This window comes from Aquarana catesbeiana, linkage group LG03 (genome assembly GCF_042186555.1).
Source record: "Aquarana catesbeiana isolate 2022-GZ linkage group LG03, ASM4218655v1, whole genome shotgun sequence".
NCBI lineage: Eukaryota > Metazoa > Chordata > Amphibia > Anura > Ranidae > Aquarana > Aquarana catesbeiana.
The window spans coordinates 129,459,407-129,477,645 of NC_133326.1; the positions used below are offsets into that span (position 1 = coordinate 129,459,407).

At 39.4% G+C, this 18,239-nt stretch overlaps 1 protein-coding gene across 3 annotated transcripts in view; it reads right to left on the reverse strand.

Moving 5' to 3' along the window:
• Window positions 1-12,342: 12,342 nt before the first annotated feature.
• ARSA (arylsulfatase A) overlaps window positions 12,343-18,239 on the reverse strand; it is a 67,576-nt gene continuing 61,679 nt past the window's right edge. For all 3 annotated transcript variants that reach the window (XM_073619223.1, XM_073619221.1, XM_073619224.1), the window contains exons 8-9: window positions 15,874-15,976; window positions 12,343-13,041 (exon numbers count right to left, since the gene is read on the reverse strand). In XM_073619223.1, the coding sequence (XP_073475324.1) occupies window positions 12,743-13,041; window positions 15,874-15,976 (402 nt within the window). In that variant the 3' untranslated portion in view covers window positions 12,343-12,742. The remainder of the gene's footprint in view (window positions 13,042-15,873; window positions 15,977-18,239) is intronic.

An 18,239-nucleotide genomic window follows, 5' to 3' on the forward strand; every position in this document is an offset into this window, starting at 1 on the left:
CTCTGGTGCCTAGTTATAGGTGTAGAATAAGTCTTGCGAGCTATCACATAAATTCCACTAGTGTATCAAAATGTGATATATATACACATGTGTGCCCACACGTTTATATACAAATATCAGCCACTGACACTGTTCAGTCTCATAATGTGCAAAAAATGGCAATATAACAAAAAAGTGTTGCGCTATATCAGTGAATCAATACTAAATATCATGCAATTAATACATACATATAAATCCAGATATCATAAAAATAAAGTGCTATTGTGCTCAAATATTCCATAATATTCTGTGTAAAAACATGCTTAATAGTGACAGTCCATAATGAACAATGTGTTGACAGAATCCATATAAAATATCGTCCTGTCCCCTCCCCAATGCTATTGGATGGCTGGCTCAGCTAATAGAACTAGGAAATTAGAATTAGAACAGGAGTGTTATAGACCCACCCATGCACTCGTTTAATACATGTAGGTTAAATATGAAATAATTTACATTTTACTTGGTTTTATTTTTTATAATAATTTTATATTTGATCGTCCTATATCCCACTTTGGTTTATTTGGGATGTATTTAGATATGGCTGTTATTCCCATTCCATCACCATTGTGCTGGTCCCGTTTATTACGGAGCGCCTATTAAGTTATGCTGAGCATTCATTGGTCACAAATGAGTGGTCACATATGGGCATTTATGTATAGAATTGTTCATATATATATATATATATAGCTTGTATATAACACGTTGTGTGTTATATTAATCAAATAATCAAGGGGTTATGTTCATTTAAGAGTTATTATTATGATTGTTTATTGGGTGTAATGAATGGTGCATATGGGTTTTACCCACTATTGTATAGCAGTTCGTCCATTTCTCTATTTGAAGTTGCATAGAGGACTTAATGTATGTTTAGGATTATGTACTGTATGTATTTGTCATCTGTGTTCTGTATTATTTGGATTAATATGTATTGACATGTATTGTGTGTAAAGGACCTGTGGTGACATTGCTCGGTGTAATACACCGTTCTGATTAGTAGCAAATAGCAGTTGTTGCATGTTGATCACCATTGTTTATAATGTCTTCATTTTCAGGGCTTTGAACTACAACAATTTCCTATATCTATTCGCTGAGCCAACTGTCCAATAGCATTCCCCTGAGGAAGACACATGATTCCCTGTGTCGACACGTGTTGGGGAGGGGACAGGATGGTGTTGGTAGCAGCAGCAACTCTAGTACTGTCTGTGGAGACCACAAAACGGAATCATATCTTCACGGGTTTACACAGTTTTGCCTGTTACAGTTTGGTGCACTGTCAGCACCTTGAATATGTGAGTACCCCTTTTTGTGTTTTTTTTTTGATAAAGGATTTTAAATGGTATTACACTATGCAGTTTGTTTCTTTCTCTATTAGTATGAGGACACCACTCTAGAAGGGTCCAGGACATCTGAGCAGCCTTACCTATAGAGCCCAGGGGTGGTTCATCAGCGTGTTTAGACCAAACTTAATTGTGCGGTCACATGCTTGGAGGTGAGGGCAATCACAAAGGGGGGAGCACGGGAGTGTCGGCACCCACTATTAAGTTTGGAGCACTTTTGCACAAGGATCTTCACTTTATACTTATTTTATATGGATTCTGTCAACACATTGTTCATTATGGACTGTCACCATCACCATTAAGCATGTTTTTACATGGAATGTTATGGAATATTTGAGCACAATAGCATCTTATTTTTATATGATATCTAGATTTATATGTATGTATTAGTTGCATGATATTATGGTGCCTAGTTATAGCCAGCTGTGGTTGACTTGGGAGGGCCTGGGTAGCAGGGTGAATCTGCACCACACGGAGTGATTAGGGTATGCCCAGGCCAAAATTTGCAGAAGCATTGGATATTTGACTTGCATTCATTGTCAAGTGCCACACAAGAAGCACTGAAGTTGTTGAAGTCCAATCTCTCAACAGCTCAGCCTGCTCCCTTATCCTAGAGCACCTGCTCTGGGTTTTCCTTGGAGAGTAGGATACTGGAAGGCTGCCGGATTACTGCTAGAAGGAGGGAGCAGAGGAAGAGGAGTTTGCTTAGAGAAATGCTTTTGCTGAGAACTTTGAAGATAAATTCCACCACAGTGGCTGAAAGCAGTGTGGCACAGAAATAATATAGGTGGTTCTTATTTAAGGATGCCCTATTTGAATAAAGAATTTTTGAATCAAACACATTCATCCATCTATTTCTCCATAAGGTTTTGACCATCCAGATTTTCTATTCCATTGTACATAAGGCCTATTTGAGCCATGATGTATTAAGTATGTGAGCAGCCTATACCCTACAACTCATGATGGTCCCTAGTTTGTGTACAGGTTCTTTGCCTTCTCCAGTGTAGCTACATAGGTTAATGTACTGCTTGTTAAGAATATGTAAATATTTTAATGCTTATTAGCTTGGCCACAGGTTGAGCTAAATTTTTCAGATGTATTTTAGAAGTAGTTCTTAGCTTGTTCCTGTTACAGATTTATCGTATTCTTCTTTCTGAGTGTGAATCAATCAAAGCTCTGGCTTTGTATATTCCAAGTAAAAGAAGCTGATTAGGACTCATTAACATTCGCTCATGTTCCACTTTAAAACACATTGGACTTTCATTCAATATTCCTATATTATGTGCTATAGTAGTTTGTTTTCAAATTAATCTAATCACTAACAACATTCCAAATAGATACATATGGTATTTATTAGTTACAAGACAGTGTTAAACTTGATTTCCATCGTTTACCACATGACTTTTTTCTACAGGCTTGCAGATATGTTTTTCCATGACGCTGAAAGTTAAATGGTAAGAATCATAAACACAAATAGCAAAATGGATCAATGAGCATAATAATAGGGACCTGATAAAGAAAGTGGGGCAGAATTTGCCTTCAGAACACCTGCACTACCTTTTGGAAGAAGGAAGTGGAATTCTAATTGGTAGTCTTTGCTCTATACCCAAATAATGTCAAATATTAAACTTATAATTTTGAGTGCAAGGTACCTTAAACCTCATATCACCCTTAATCTAGGCTCATTGAGGCAAAATGGGTATATGATCCTTCCCTGGCACCACGACAAAGGTATTCCCCGAGAGGCCCCTTGCCTGGCTGGCATCACCCAGTAGCTCATTCCATACCTTCCTCAGGTCTTACAGCAATGAATTCCAGCAGCAGCCCTGGAAGCATATTCCAGCATCTTTTGTTCCCAGAAGATGTTTCCATTGTACGTTAGGAGAAGGAAGAGTCCAAACAATGGCAGCCTTTAAAATCTTTATTGGAACACAGCTGATTACATATTTAAACACTTCAGTCATTCTGAATGATGATGCAATCCTTCACTGCAACCTGTTCTAGCTTGAAGTGCCATACTACACTGATGGCACGATCCTTCAGTTAAAACACATGTCAAACACAAGGCATGTGGGCCAAATACAGTCCACCAGGCCTTGCCATCTCATCCAGTTTTTCGGTTAGAAAATGGTGGAACTCCATTCCCCCAGCTCTGGCTCTCACGCTCCTGCTTCCGGCTGTCACTTGTCAACATAGAAGCCTTCTGTGTTGACAAGGGACAGCTTTGCTCTTAGTGGTTTCCACAACTAACAGATCCCTACACGCACTCATGGTGGGGAAAGATCATGAGAATCTGAGAGATATTTGAGGAAGCTTTGGTTGGTGGTTGGGGTAGCACACTGTGCATCGCGCACCCCTAAACACTGCACTCTGTACACAGCATACTCCTGAACTCTGTACATAACACACACACATCTGAACCCTGCACTCTGCGTAGTGCACCTCTGAACTCTGCACCTATGCATAGGGCACCCCTGGAACTGCCCTCTGTACATAGCACACCCCTGAACCCTAAACTCTATACATAACACACTTCTGAACTCTGCACTCTGTACATAGCACACTTCTAAAGTGTGCACTATGTACGTATTGTAATCTTCAACTTTGCAGTCTGTACATAGCGCGCCCCATATATGAATAGCCCTTTATGCGCAACCATACTGCTGATGTGGGCTGCAATAAAAATTGTGTTTGACACCCCTTAGTTACAATAAGGTGAAAGCAGAGCAGAGACACAAGATTAGGAGCAGTCTATACCTTTAGAGGTTTTGCTAGGGTCCTACATCCCATGCCCAAGGAATGTGACTTATCCCATAAGTCCTGTACTTCTCCTTTCTTGCTTTTCTCCTAATAAGAAGCACTTCCTAGCTATCTATGGCACACCCCACTCACTACTCTAGGGACCTCTAGCTACTATATAGGTACCTACACTGTCTACTCCCACTGCAGCATTCCCAACCCTAACTATGACTAGGTCTAGTGGCCAGTTTGGGGAACTACACCGAGCACCACAATGCACCTATGGTATTACAATCTTAAAATTGGAGTGGAATCCCCCAAGGGGCCAGTTGCATGTAGCACCATGTCCCATTTTGATTTGTTGCACTGTTGTGTGATAAAAGACAATTTTTTAAAAAATTCTTTCTGTACTGGCTGAAGCTCCACTCCAAGCTGAAGCCAAATTTGTGGGCTTTCCTATGGGTGAGCTACAGCCATAACTGTAGCTACGCCTTATCTCTTGCAGTGTTCCAACTTACCCTGCCAACATTGACCATGACTGTGTGCTGAATGATACAGCACCAGCTCTTATTATATATGCATCATCTTCTAAGCAGTGTGGTCGGACAACAGTAGTGAAGGGGGGCACTGCCTGACCACACTGCTCAATATCTACAGCATAGATCAGAATGGGTCCAAGTGCCACAAGCACTTGGTCCCTTGAGGAATTCAGTTTGGATTTTTAGAATGTAGTGATACTTCTTTAACTCCGTCAGCTATTTATCGCATGATAATTTTCTCCTTAAAATGTTTAATTCACAAGCATAAATATTGCTTAAGTGTGCTTTTATGCATGAATGGACATTTTCCCATAAATCATTTTTTTCTCTCAATTAATTAAGCTATAAAGTAGACTTTGTCCACCACTGACAGTAGCTATACTGCCCAGAATTTTGCTATCCAGTAACTTTAAAGTACCATTCCACAACATTACTAAACACAAAACTGTCCTTTTGTGATTAATAAGGTATTCCTTGACCTGTAAAATTGTATACTAGATGTACAATGTTCATTGATGGTGCTTCACAGAACAGAATCATGTGACAAGAGGCTACAGCCTGACTCAGAAAACACATACGAGAGCTTGGTTAAGCCCATGTAAATGTATTACATAAATTATAAAGTAAAGTTGAGTAGACTTTCTGACATTAGCAGAGCTGTGGTGATTCATGAATGACATTAGCAGTTCACTTACTCTTTAAACATAACATTGCTAATGCATGCTACAGTTCTGATAAATTCATGAAATTCTAATAAAAAAAAAAAACTCAGTATGAGCTTCAGCTGGCTTTGCTTTCCACCATCACAAGACTCATGAGAGTGATCTTCAATTAAGAAAATCGCAGTGAGCTAAAGCATGTTACATAGTCCATCTGACCTTGTGCCTGGTACAGTTACTTAATACCATGTCAATAAAAGTATATGTATATTTTGAAAGTTCTAACAGTAATCAATAGTTATGATGAGATACATCAATCTATAAGTTATCTTAAATAGAATGCATCATAAATGCTATCACAAGCTAATGAAATGCTAATGTATACAAAGTGCAAGGTTAATGCGATATTACGGTGTACGCAGGCTGATAAAATGTCTTATAGCTGCATTGAAAAGCTTTGTATCATGGTTTGTAATGATTTAGTACTGGTACCAAAGGAACATTCTCTTTAGCTTTGAAAAAAAAAATATTAAACGTTCATATTAGGTAGAAGGACAATCACACAAAAACGGTGTTTGAGATCTGGATATCACAGCCTCGAAGTCTACTGATTGTGGCAGGAATCTCCAGCAGCGGTTCTGGATTCTGTGATTAGTGTGGGGTTGAAATCTTATTTTTCATCATTTTAATGAGGAAACATTGGGGTTTATTTACTAATGTCAAATCCACTTTGACTACAAGTCCACTTGGAAGTGTAGTTGCTGTAGATCTGAGGGGGACATGCAAGGAAAATGAAAAATAGCATTTTTGCTTGTACATGATTGGATGATACAATCAGCAGAGCTTCTACTCATTTCAGATCTTCCCCTCAGATTTACAGCGACTGTACTTCCAAGTGCACTTGTACTGCAGAGTGGATTTGCCTTTAGTAAAGCAACCCCATTGTCTCCTGGAATTAAGTTTATCCGGTTTCAAAACAGCAGTGTCACCTAGTATTTTCTCAAGTGAAGTCCTGGCATCTGTAGTGATAGTACGTTTCATACTCCCTCTTCCTTTTCGCAGTGCCAACCTATGACCCAATTGAGCTAGATCAGTGGTCTCAACTCCGGTCCTCAGGACCCACTAACAGGCCAGAATTTAAGTATTGGGGAGATGCGGACTAGAATACTGCAATCACTGAGCAGCAAATGATATCACCTGTGATGTATTTCAGTTATCCTGCAAACCTGGCATGTTAGACCCCATTCACACAGGGGCAACACGACTTGCCGGTCGCCTCAGCGAGGCGACCTGCAAACGAATGGCCGGGCGACTTGCAAAACGACTTCTGCATAGAAGTCTATGCAAGTCGCCCCAAGTCGCCCCCGAAGTCGTACAGGAACCTTTTTCTAAGTCGGAGCGACTTGCGTCGCTCCCCTTAGAACGGCTCCATAGTACAGAACGGGAGGCGACTTGTCAGGCGACTAGGTCGCCTGACAAGTCGTCCCTGTGTGAATGGGGTCTTAGGGAGTCCCGAGGACAGGAGTTGAGAACCAATGAGATAGATAATACATAATCTATTACATTTTTTTTATTTTGCAAACAAAGACTTTACCTGTAATGATAGAAATATATAGCAACAATTGCTGACCTTTTCTTTTATAAAATTAGTAGGCTGTGGGTTTGGTATTGACCTCTGCATGCCTCTTCCAGGTTCCAAGCAAATGACCCACTCCCACTATGTAGTTCTGCCTGCAGACGGCTATATGACTGCTACAGCAGATGTAGAGGCATGCGTTTTTTTTTTTTTTTTTTTAATTAAAGTGAAACTAAACTCTAGTTAAAAAAAAAAAAAAATCTATTGAAGCATATATTCTTCTATTTCTTTCAGTCTGCTGCTGTGATTGGACTTCCTGTTAGGGGGTGGCTACATTCATCCTCTATGATCCAACTGTATGTAGGAACGCAGCCACCTCCTCCTGTTTGCTCCTGAGATGGACTATACACAATAGGATTTGTAGCATGTAGAGAGCAGCACAAAATAGAGTACAAAGCCATTAGGTAAGGGATGTGTATGGATTATTTTGGGAGAATACGGATATTGTTTTGACACTTTAAATTGTCCATCTGATGAACACATCAGTTGTTGACTTGCCTATCTGTTTTCATTGTCTTTCCACCATGTGTTCTAAGAGTGGTGCAGTGTGCTCCAAATTCCAGTACTTGTCTAGAACTTTGATTTAAAATTTTGGCACATGCACTTTACAAACGCACGTGAGACACCTTCACAAAATCTGTCTCTGTACGCCAAATGAGAGCTGGTCTTAATTTGCTCCACTTTCGTATAATACGAGTTGTCCCTATTTTATTTAGAATTTGGTGCAGGTGTAGAAGTGGAGCAAATTACTTGAATTTGGTACATGAGTCGCTGTCAGAACCAAAACAGTTGCAGATGTTTTTTCAGTTATGTGCAACACATTAACAAAAGCAATTAACACCAGAAAAGCAGCACAACAGCTTTATTGAATTCCCCCCTACATGCTTACTTTCAGTACATGCAAACCAGCGTTAGTCAACTGGTAGTCAGCACAGCACGGAGCAACTGACAATATCTGAACGCAAAATGGTATAACAACGCCATCCTTCTAATTCATATCTTGACTGACCAGGTACTGTGCCCCAAAAAACTTGAATAGACTTCCAGCTGGTCCAAGTGTTTATTCTGCATGATGCACTCATGTCAGTAAATCAACACATCAGTTAGAATTATTCACATGAACAGTGAAAAGCTGTGAAGCCAGTTGTAACACTTGCTCTGTCCTATGTTAAGGCACCCGACCAGAAGGGTAATGTCAATTTCCTTGTTACAGTCTTAGACTGAAGAATAAATACATTGGTATCTTCCCTCCATTCCCAGCCTACTAATTGTGCTGTAAAGGAGGAGCAGCAGACTGATGAGGCTATCCCTCTGCTCACTACACCTATCATTATGCTCCCTGACAGTAGGGATGAGGTTCGAGTTCACTGCAATTCAGGGTTTGCAGCAAACTTTCCCTGCGGCAAATGAAATGGCCAGATTCTGCCTGTTTGCACCTCTGGGTGCTACTGCAGCCAAAAGTCAGTCATTTAGTCTTAGGATTACAATGGCCACTAAATGACAGCTTCCCCCTGTGTGGGCTGCAAGTGTCTTTTAAGATGCAAGCAGCTGCCCAGTGTCTGCCCTCTAGTCCTATTCTGGAGACAACCCATACATTTGGTATTTTTTTAAACTTTTTTGATAATGCTAAACAGGACAAATAGAGAGGATGAATTTCCCATACAGGGGTACAGACACCAAAAAAAATTGACAGGTGTTCTAATCCCTCACCACTCTGTCCAAAACTAAGAAAAAGTTTTGTCTTTAGGTATACTTTAAGTCTGAGTTCTGCTGTACAGGATATTGCAAGAAGCTGAGATCTAGTCAAATTCAGGCACTAGTTGCATTCAAAAAATACATTTAGCAATGTTTTCATAAATCCATAGTGTATTTTAGGGACATTGGAAAAAAACCCATCCATATTCACCTCGGTGATGATGCGGTTGCCCAGACATCTTAAGTCTCCCGGAAAGTGCGGGAGACTCCCGCATTTCTGAGGTGGCTCCCGCACACCCGCAAGCGCCTCCCGATCTTCCGGGAATGAACGGTGCAGCGGGGGATCAGCTGTGATCGCGATCTCCTTAGTATAGATTTTTAGCTGACAGCCACTTCTCCTTCTCTCCCTCCCGTGGCTGACGGCTAAAAAGCTATGCAGGGAGATCAGTGATCACAGCTGTCCCTCCAGCTGCACCGATCATGCCCAGCTGCTCTGTGTACTCCTCCCCCGACCCCATCCGTGTCCTTCCCGCCCTCTGTTCTCTTCCGCCCCCTCTCGTCCCCCGCAGCCGGCTCCCCTCCTCTCCTATCCAGCCAGCTGTGGGGGGAACTAGTAATAGGACACAGTGCGCGAGATCGCTCCTTTGTCCTGTGATTGCTGAACAGAGTAAACTGTGTTTACTCTGCTCAGTTTATGAATCGACAGGAGCCTCTGCCTCCTGTTCATTCATCTTAAGTGCTGAAAAAGGGACTGGGGAATGTGTCCTCAGTCCCTTTGTCTGTCTTAAAGGGGAGATGTCAAGGGTCTGTTTAGACCCCTGACATCTCACCAAAGCCCCCCAAAAATATAAAAAAACATATTGTAAAAAAAAAAAAGCTAAACAATGAAAACGTGTAAAAAAATAAAAATAAACTACTGACACCACCCTCCCCTGCCCTATCAACACTGTCCACTGCCCCAACCCCCTCCCCCCCAAAAAGCATTGTGAAAAAAAATTAAAAACAAATTAAATTGTAAAAAAATTAATTATTAAGAATAAAAAAAAAAACTACTGACACCGTCCACTGCCAAATACCACCCACTCCCTTCCCCAGAAGCACTGCAAAAAAATATTGAGAAAGTGATTTAAAAAATATTTTGCAGCGGGGTGGGGTTGGGGGGCGTTTGCGGGCATGAAGCGCCCCCTCCCTGAAATTAGTTTTTGCCGGTTGGGATGTCTGAGTTGTCTCATATCAGCTCCAGGACAGAGAACTGAGTGATCACATGACCACTGATCGTTCAGCTCTCGGTCTTCTGACAGTCACTGCCTTCTGCTATGCCCCTTGATGTGGTCACTGGCGCACCAGGTTGGAGAGGGGGCAGGCACAGCTGGCTTCAGCTCTCAGCCGTGTGCCAGGAGCCAGAGCCAGCTGTCAATCAGGCAGCTGGATGGATCCTGACAATATAGTTGGGATCCTTCCAGAGCCTGGAGCGATTCTGTGACATCAGCTGACAGCAGGCTTTATCCCACTACAAACTGACTCTGAGCCAAAGGACAACAAAAGTAAGTGCACTCTCACAACCCAGAAGAGAAGTATGGCTATACTTCTTTTAAATATGCGTCTTGTATATCTGCTTAAAGTTCAGCTTTAAGATAGACCTTTGACTAATTTTGAGCAATTGTTTATACAAGAGCAGAAAACAATACATAGTTTGTTAACTGTATATAAGCTTTTGCTCCCTACTAGTAGTCCCCTTGATGATTTAATATATATGAAAAAATGGGAATTGGAGATAGAGAGGTTGATTTCATTATCAGAATAGGAAAAGGCATTTATCTTGATAAATAAACTTTCTGCTAAACATCAAGAAAGAAAATACAAAATTATGCTAAGGTGGTATCTGTGCCCAGTGGATCTGCATAATATAAATAGGGACAATCCGGAGACATGTTTGAGATGTTTTAAGGATAGGAGGTACAATGGCCCATAATTGGTATTATTGTCCAATGGTGATAGACTTCTGGTCAAAGATATTTTGTATTTATCAGAAGATAACACAATCTAACATACAATTAAGTATTTGTACTTCGGTACTATCAATTATTCCAGGGTCAATGAAATTCATCAAGGGAGACATCTTACACCATATGTTAAAAGCAGCACGGACAATAATAGTTTGAAATTGGTGAAAGGTCCCACAATAACAGAGTGGGTATGTGAGATTTGTACCAATATAATGGTGCGCTATCCAAATGTAATCATATGGTAACCGTACTAAATCATAATATTACTTGCTGCAGTTCAATAGTGGTGATGAGATATTCTATTCCTATATAAAAAATTTAGTGAATATAATAATGCAATCTTATTCAATTTTTAAGTTGCGATCATGAACAATAAAAATTGCAATCCTCCCAATGTCAACCTGTGTAGCATACACACCTCTATATACACATGTAGCATTCATATGCAATAGAGAAATTTGCAACCTTGTGCGATAATTGCAATACTGCGATAATTGCAGTGACAACCTGTAATTTACATAAATCTATATAAAGTGCATCAATATACAATATAGAAATAAAGTGAACCGTGTTTAAAGTGCTCTTGTGCCAGACTAATTCATGCATTAATCTGTGTCCATAAAAATCGCAGCATAAATTCCATTCATAACTACTCCAGTCTTCTGGTGCTCATTGCAGATGATAAAAAAGATGATATAACAGTAAAGTGCTCGTGTCCACTCTTGTTCTCCCCCTTTGGTGTACGCGTCCACCTTAGAGTGTGTGACCTTGCACCTAAGCTCAGTCAAAACACGCTTTTAAACCACCTCTGGGTTTATGGTCAGCTTTTAGATCCTTGGATGGTTGCTTGCAGCAATATTCATATGGAAAACGGAGGAAACGGGATAGTGTATTGCCTTTTTAAAAGATTTAAAACGACAATTTTCCCTATATTAGGGTACTCACATTTAATAGGTGCTATGAGCGCCTCCCCAACATGTGTCGATACCGGGAAATGTCATATCTTCCTCAGGGAGAATTCCCCCTGAGGAAGATACGACATTTCCCGGTATCGACACATGTTGGGGAGGGGACAGGACAGTTTGTGAGACAGTGGAGTGATCTCAGAGTGGGAGAGGACACATCAGCACAACGCCTTTATATTTGTTTAGCTCGATATAGAGTGGTGTGCTCATAGCACCTATTAAATATGAGTAACCTAATATAGGGAATATTGTCATTTTGTTGTATATTTCCTGAATATTTTGTTTAAAATGGAAAATTAATAAAAAAAGAGATTTAAAACAAAGTTCAGCTTTAAATGAATATGATATCATAATTGGTAAAATACCATAGCTTGCTGGGACTGTTGCTTGAATATAACCTTGGTAATTTGCTGGTCTGGCCTTGTTGAAGATCATTGAAGACACTGCAATTTTCCATAAAGACAAGCTTTGGGACAAAGTCATCCTTCACAAAACTCTGATCTGGTCAGATATTGACTACAAGAGGAGGTTGTGCATGATATTATGTTTGGAAAGAGATGGAAAATGATGGATTTCAAAAGCACGTAGAAGATAGTAACACAAAAAAGTCATTACTAAAAGCAGTAACAAATCTAATTTACTCCATCTTGCCATCTGATTAACTGAATAAGCTTTGCAATCTTAAAGTACCAACAAGTTTAAAAACTGACACACACACTTCTACATATTTGTTTACAGAATTTTAATTAAAGGAATTTTGACCAACACATTATACATTCGGAATCCGCTCAAAACTTTTTGTTTGGATTATTCCCTTTAACAATCCCTGAATTTTAGTGATTTGCTTTTGATTTTTGGCTGAAGACAATGAACCAGCTGGAGTTTGTAGGCCCAGTAGGATAATATGGGAAATAAGAAACTGGAAAGTAATCCACACCAAAAAAAATATGTTCTATATTTGAACAGATTTTCATAAGGATATAGATGATAGGCAAAAGTAAGACAACACAAGAGGCAGGGATTTTACGCTGAAAGAAAAGTGAGGACTTTCAGTGCAGTTCTGATTTGACAGGTAGATTTGTAGGCGATTTTCAAGGCATTGCATCTTCATTCACACCATCTTGAAGTTAACAATGGCAGCAGCTTGGCTTAGGAGTGCATTCTGGGTTACAACATGGTCTTAGCGAAGGATCTTTGCCTTTGTTGGTCTCACTTGGTGCATAATTCATAATCGTATTGAATCGGTCACGCTCGTTAAGGATTTTTGTCAAGATGGGTTCCATGTCTTTGGGGATGAACGGCTTTAACAAGTTGTAGTTCTCTGCAGGATCCACATCAAGATCAAACAGGAGAGGTGGGTCATGTTTAGTCAACAGTGCTGTTATGTGGCAGTCTGGATCTGCAGTTGTCTCACTATGAAATGCTCCTTTTGGAACACAATAAAAAAATAAAAATAAATAATAATTATAATAATGTGTAGAATTGACACAACAATTAGAAAATGTGGTATCTAATTTGATTACAAGCACAAGATTTTTTGTAAATATTTTAAATGCCAATTATGTTGTTCATACTTTTAAGACCACTGCCTTTTGTAATGCTTAAGCCAAGGCCAACATTTTGCCCATTTGGCATGGCTTCTTAACGTGGAACTAAATTGAGCTCTATAAACTAAAAAGTAATATTTAATTCTTTTAACATTCAAAGCATGCTCACCCATTCCTCCATGTCTCCATGGTTTATGTTGAGAAATTATTTTAAAAAACATGGTATGGAGATATGCGTGTGTGCTTATTTTTGCTTGGGGTTGGCTTTGTGTATTTTTCTATAAAAGGGGAAGAGGGTGCAATTATTTTCCAAAATACCTGGTTTTAAAGCTACCTCTTTTTACAGACAGTTGACCATTTAGCTGAGATACAGACCTATGATTTATTACAGTTTTACCCCTTTTACCTTTATCTTACTTGTGTCTTCTTTATAAACTACCTTTATCCCTCCTAACAATGCTGCTAATTTTTTGATTAAAAAAAATTACACCATTGGGGACTTCCTCCAGCCCCTTACCCCCTCTCTTCACTATCAGGCAAGCCCCCGCTACCATCCTTCCTCTTCCTTGCTTTCCTCAGTTACCTCTTTTTTCTTTTTCCACTTTCTCACCCATCCTGGCACTCCAGTGAGTGCCATCAGACTCTCTCTTCTCCTCCTTCTTCCAAATTTTACACCTGTGTTTACTACTCACAGTGAAGAGCAACCCATGTTGGTGCACTACGCTAGACATTCTCACTAGATTGTTTTGCAGCACCATGTAATTACCTTTGCTAATGTAACATTCTGACATTGGGATCTCTTTCATATAGTCTCTTTTACCTGTACTTTTGATTTGCTTTATCCTCCATTTACATGGTCTTATAAAGCCTAATCAAACTTTTTGTGAAACAAAAACATTACGCTGCTGTTACCTCAACACTTATGTCCTACTCATTATCATGTAACTTATTCATCCATTGTTCTGGCTCACAAAATGCCCCCTTTAAGTGGATTTTTTATTTAATCCAAAATGGTTTTTATTAGTAATAAAATGAGCATAAAATCAATTCTGACAAAGACATGACATGTACATGTCAGTCTAAGTAATAAAAAAAACATAATTCATGCAAGGCAAATAGGCGGTTCACATTGTATGGGAAGTTGCACTTTACATTGAAATTTTCTCCAGAGACTAGTGAATTGGGTGCAATTTCACTTGGCAAAGAATCCCCAATAATGCTCTAGGGGGAAAAAAATGCATTTTTTGCTAGAACGAGATTGGATGATCGAAACTTCACCTAATTCACTAAGCCCATGGAAAGTCCAACTTCCCTTGCATAGTGGACCATCAAGTTGCCTTTAGTAAGATCAACCTCAATCTCTGCAATATTGCATACACATAAGGAATATATTACACAGGTAATTGGCAACTTATCAAATCACAAATTAAATGAGACCTGATCAAAACCTGTTCACAGCAAATATAGCAAACCTGATTGGTTGAGAAATTATGAAAACCCCGAAAGGGTCATGTGCAATTTGAAATAAAGGGATATTTGGAACTTAGTAGTACCCTTAGCTATAACAGATCACAAATGAGTATATGGCACTGCAGCCTAAGTACATTAGTCCTAAACACAGAAGACTCACTGTTCAAAATCAAGTAGAGATGACATCTAATGCACAGCAAGTAGAAGATTCTGCCTGCCACTTACCCTGAATTTTCTGAAATGTTTTTGGGTAACCTCTACGGTTATAGATCAGATTTTTATTTGGGAACCTTTTAATAACCTCTGCTTTCCATTGCTGCAACGTAGGCACCCCAACTTAGATCCACACCTTGGCTATCAGCTTCTTGGCAGTAAACAATACTACATACAAAAAAGTGCACAGATAAATGTTTAATTCCAAAGTTTCAGGTGGAGGACCCAGCATGCATAGCCGAGGGTACAAAAATACCCAGGAATCATGACATCATGCAAAAAGGTTATTTCCTTCCAGTAAGCCTGTATTCTATGAAAAATGAGCCAGGAGCCCCTTGACACTTCAGGCATAATGGGTTATAAGAATTTATATCTTGCTAACCAAATTTGCTTCAAACAGGTATGCTGAGATATAGATGTGTGAGCTTATCAGTAAGTTTTAGGGTGACTAAACAGTGGCTGGTTAGTCCCAGGTTTCATCATCAATAGAACCTGAATCAGCCTCCCACAAAATCTTTCCATTATAAGCCTGGGCTTGTGTCATGGGATCCTGGAAGGCTGTCGGGAGAAGTTCTAACCAAAGCGGCAGTCAAAACATGATCTACAAGTACAGGGAATTCGGGCCCAAACTGCCTGGTGACCGCATGTCTAATTTGAGGGTATAGGAAGAGCATAGAATTTGATGACTGAAAGGATTCTTGATTCATTGATTAGTCCATACATAACTTTTTTCAGAGACCCTTAAATTAGGTAATCACTGACACTTCATTAAAACTAAAAAAAAAAAAAAAAAAAAAAAAAAAGGGAAATAGCAGTGAACCAATATTTTGATTGGAATTAGCACAAGTCATAAGCAGCTGATGGTCATGGAAAGCTGCCAGACATGTCTGAGTGACTGTCTGCATGTGTACTATTCTATTCACTTGCAATTAAAAATGTGTAGTGACCAGCTGGCAGGCAGTCTCAATACCTACCAACACTGTCCAACAATGTAGTCATGGATTCAAAATAAAGAAGCCTATACTCACCCTGAGTATAGAAGTGAGCCTTGTAGTTCCCCATTCTCAGAGCATAAATGCCTTGATTTGGATCAATACTAGGTGGGTAGTAATAAAAAGTGTTCCTTGGACTCTAAAAAGGAAAAAGATACAAGGAAAAAACATGTTGGCAGAATTCATGTTCACCTAATACTGCATCACATGACTTCAAATCCTAATCGTGGTAATCTAGTAATATGCAAAAGAAAACTAGAAAGGATTATATTAAAGAGTCCCATTATACCTTCTTTCACATCTACTGGAGCTGTCCGGCAATCAGCTCTTTTTGGAAATCAGTACAGAACCTGCTAGCCTACCTTTTTGAGGCGCACATCCCACTTACCCCCATTTTTTTTTATTGGGCTTGTCTCCCCTGAAACTTGCTAAACCCTACAAAAAGTTGTTGCACACTGCCTTATAGCACTTAATTGGAAAAAAGCCACTCCCCCTCTTCAGCTGCCTTATTTGCTAGAATCAAGTATGTAGAATCAATGGAGAAATTAACAGCCAGTACAGGATAAGCTAGAGGCCCATAAATCACATCTGGGAATTGTGGCATCTTAAGGAAGACCAACCTTGATGGCCCCCTATAGTCTTCACCCCCCCTCAGGTCGATGGATCCCCATTGAGGAAATGGGATGTCATGGTAGTCCTCTATCTTTTCCCTGATCTTTTCTTTAAGCCTACTCTGGGTATTTTTCTCATTTTCTATGTCATTTTGTGATACTTTGCACTAACATGCTTAAAGTGGATGTAAACCCGATTCATGAAATTTGAGCTGGGCACATATCTGCAGTGTTTTCTTATCTCTCTTCAAAGCACTATGTCCCGTAGCTGTCTCCTGCTCCGTTCTTCTGTTATCAGCCTGATAACTTCTGACAAGTTCTCCGTCACATATGATAAAAGCAGCCTGAGTTTTGTTTTGGGGAGGATGCTATAATAAGATTAGCAGAGTGCTGAACCATTCAATGACCAGTTCTGAAAGTCTATTTATGAGGAGAGGGTGTGTGCGCCTTTCCTCCAATCAGCTGTCTTGGCTGTATGCCCAGGCTTCACTGCATTGCTGAACAGGAAGAGAAAATCTCCTAACACGATGTGCACTTTCTATATGTGAGGTTTTACATCCACTTAAAGTTGTTAAAGTATGCTGAAGTCATAGCAGTGAGCTTTTCTTTGCTATTTCAACTCTTGCCTATTAGGTATTACAAGTAGTCCATATGTGCCTTATGTTTCCCTTATTAATGGCCTCTGTTAAGGGCCTTTTTTACTGTTCAGGCTTTTTGCTTTTATATGGTTAATGCCAGCCAGCATGTTTTTGTTGTGCTATGATTGTAATTTGTTCACTACATGTATAGTGCCTGTATTTTATCATTTCTTTTTATAAAATGAAACAATGTTAATAAAAATGTTGTTGGAAAAAAAAAAAGGGGGGGAGGAGGAGGAGAAGGAAGAAAGAAGAAGGAAGAAGGAAGAAAAAAAGACCCATTATGGCGGTTTAAGGGAAAAAAAAAAAGGAAGGAGGAGGAAAAAAAAACCCCAGTATGGGCATTTAAATCCTGCATGCATGTTAAGGAATGTAACCCTTGTCTCTACAGAGATTTGCCCTTTGTGTTCCTGTTGAAAAGACTGCCCCTCATATTCTGTTCACATGACACACACACACACACACACACACACTGAGAAAAGTCTCCCCAAAGAACACACATAACCTGGACAGAGGTTCCACCTCTTCCTCAGTGAATCAAAAAGAAAACATATATCAGTGTCAAGATGTTTCAGTATGGCTCAAGTCTGTCTTAAATCACAGAATATCAATTTGCATTTCTACATTTGCTTTGAAACCAGCTAAATGGCAAGTAGAAAGTTATTTGGATAATTAAATGGAAAAGCCAGCCACATTTCTACTGATGAGGAGGCAGTAGGATCTTTGTGTATCACAAATATTGTAAATGTCATTCACTGAACAAAGTTGCAACACTGCTAAAATCCATGAACCTCAAGCTATCATATATATTTTCCTCCCCTTTAAGGAATTACATATTATATTGCATGTATGCCTGACAATTTTATAAAAAAGGACTTAGCATTGCTAAGAATATTCCATCACAGAGGATGGCTCTCTAATATTTTAGATATTGGTACATTACTGTTGAATTCATATATACAGTGCCTTGAAAAAGTATCCACACCCCTTGAAATTTTCCACATTTTGTAATGTTACAACCAAACACGTAAATGTATTTTATTGGGATTTTATGTGACAGACCAACACAAAGTGGCACATAATTTTGAAGTGGAAGGAAAAATGATAATGGTTTTCAACATTTTTACAAATAAATATCTGTAATATAATGTTT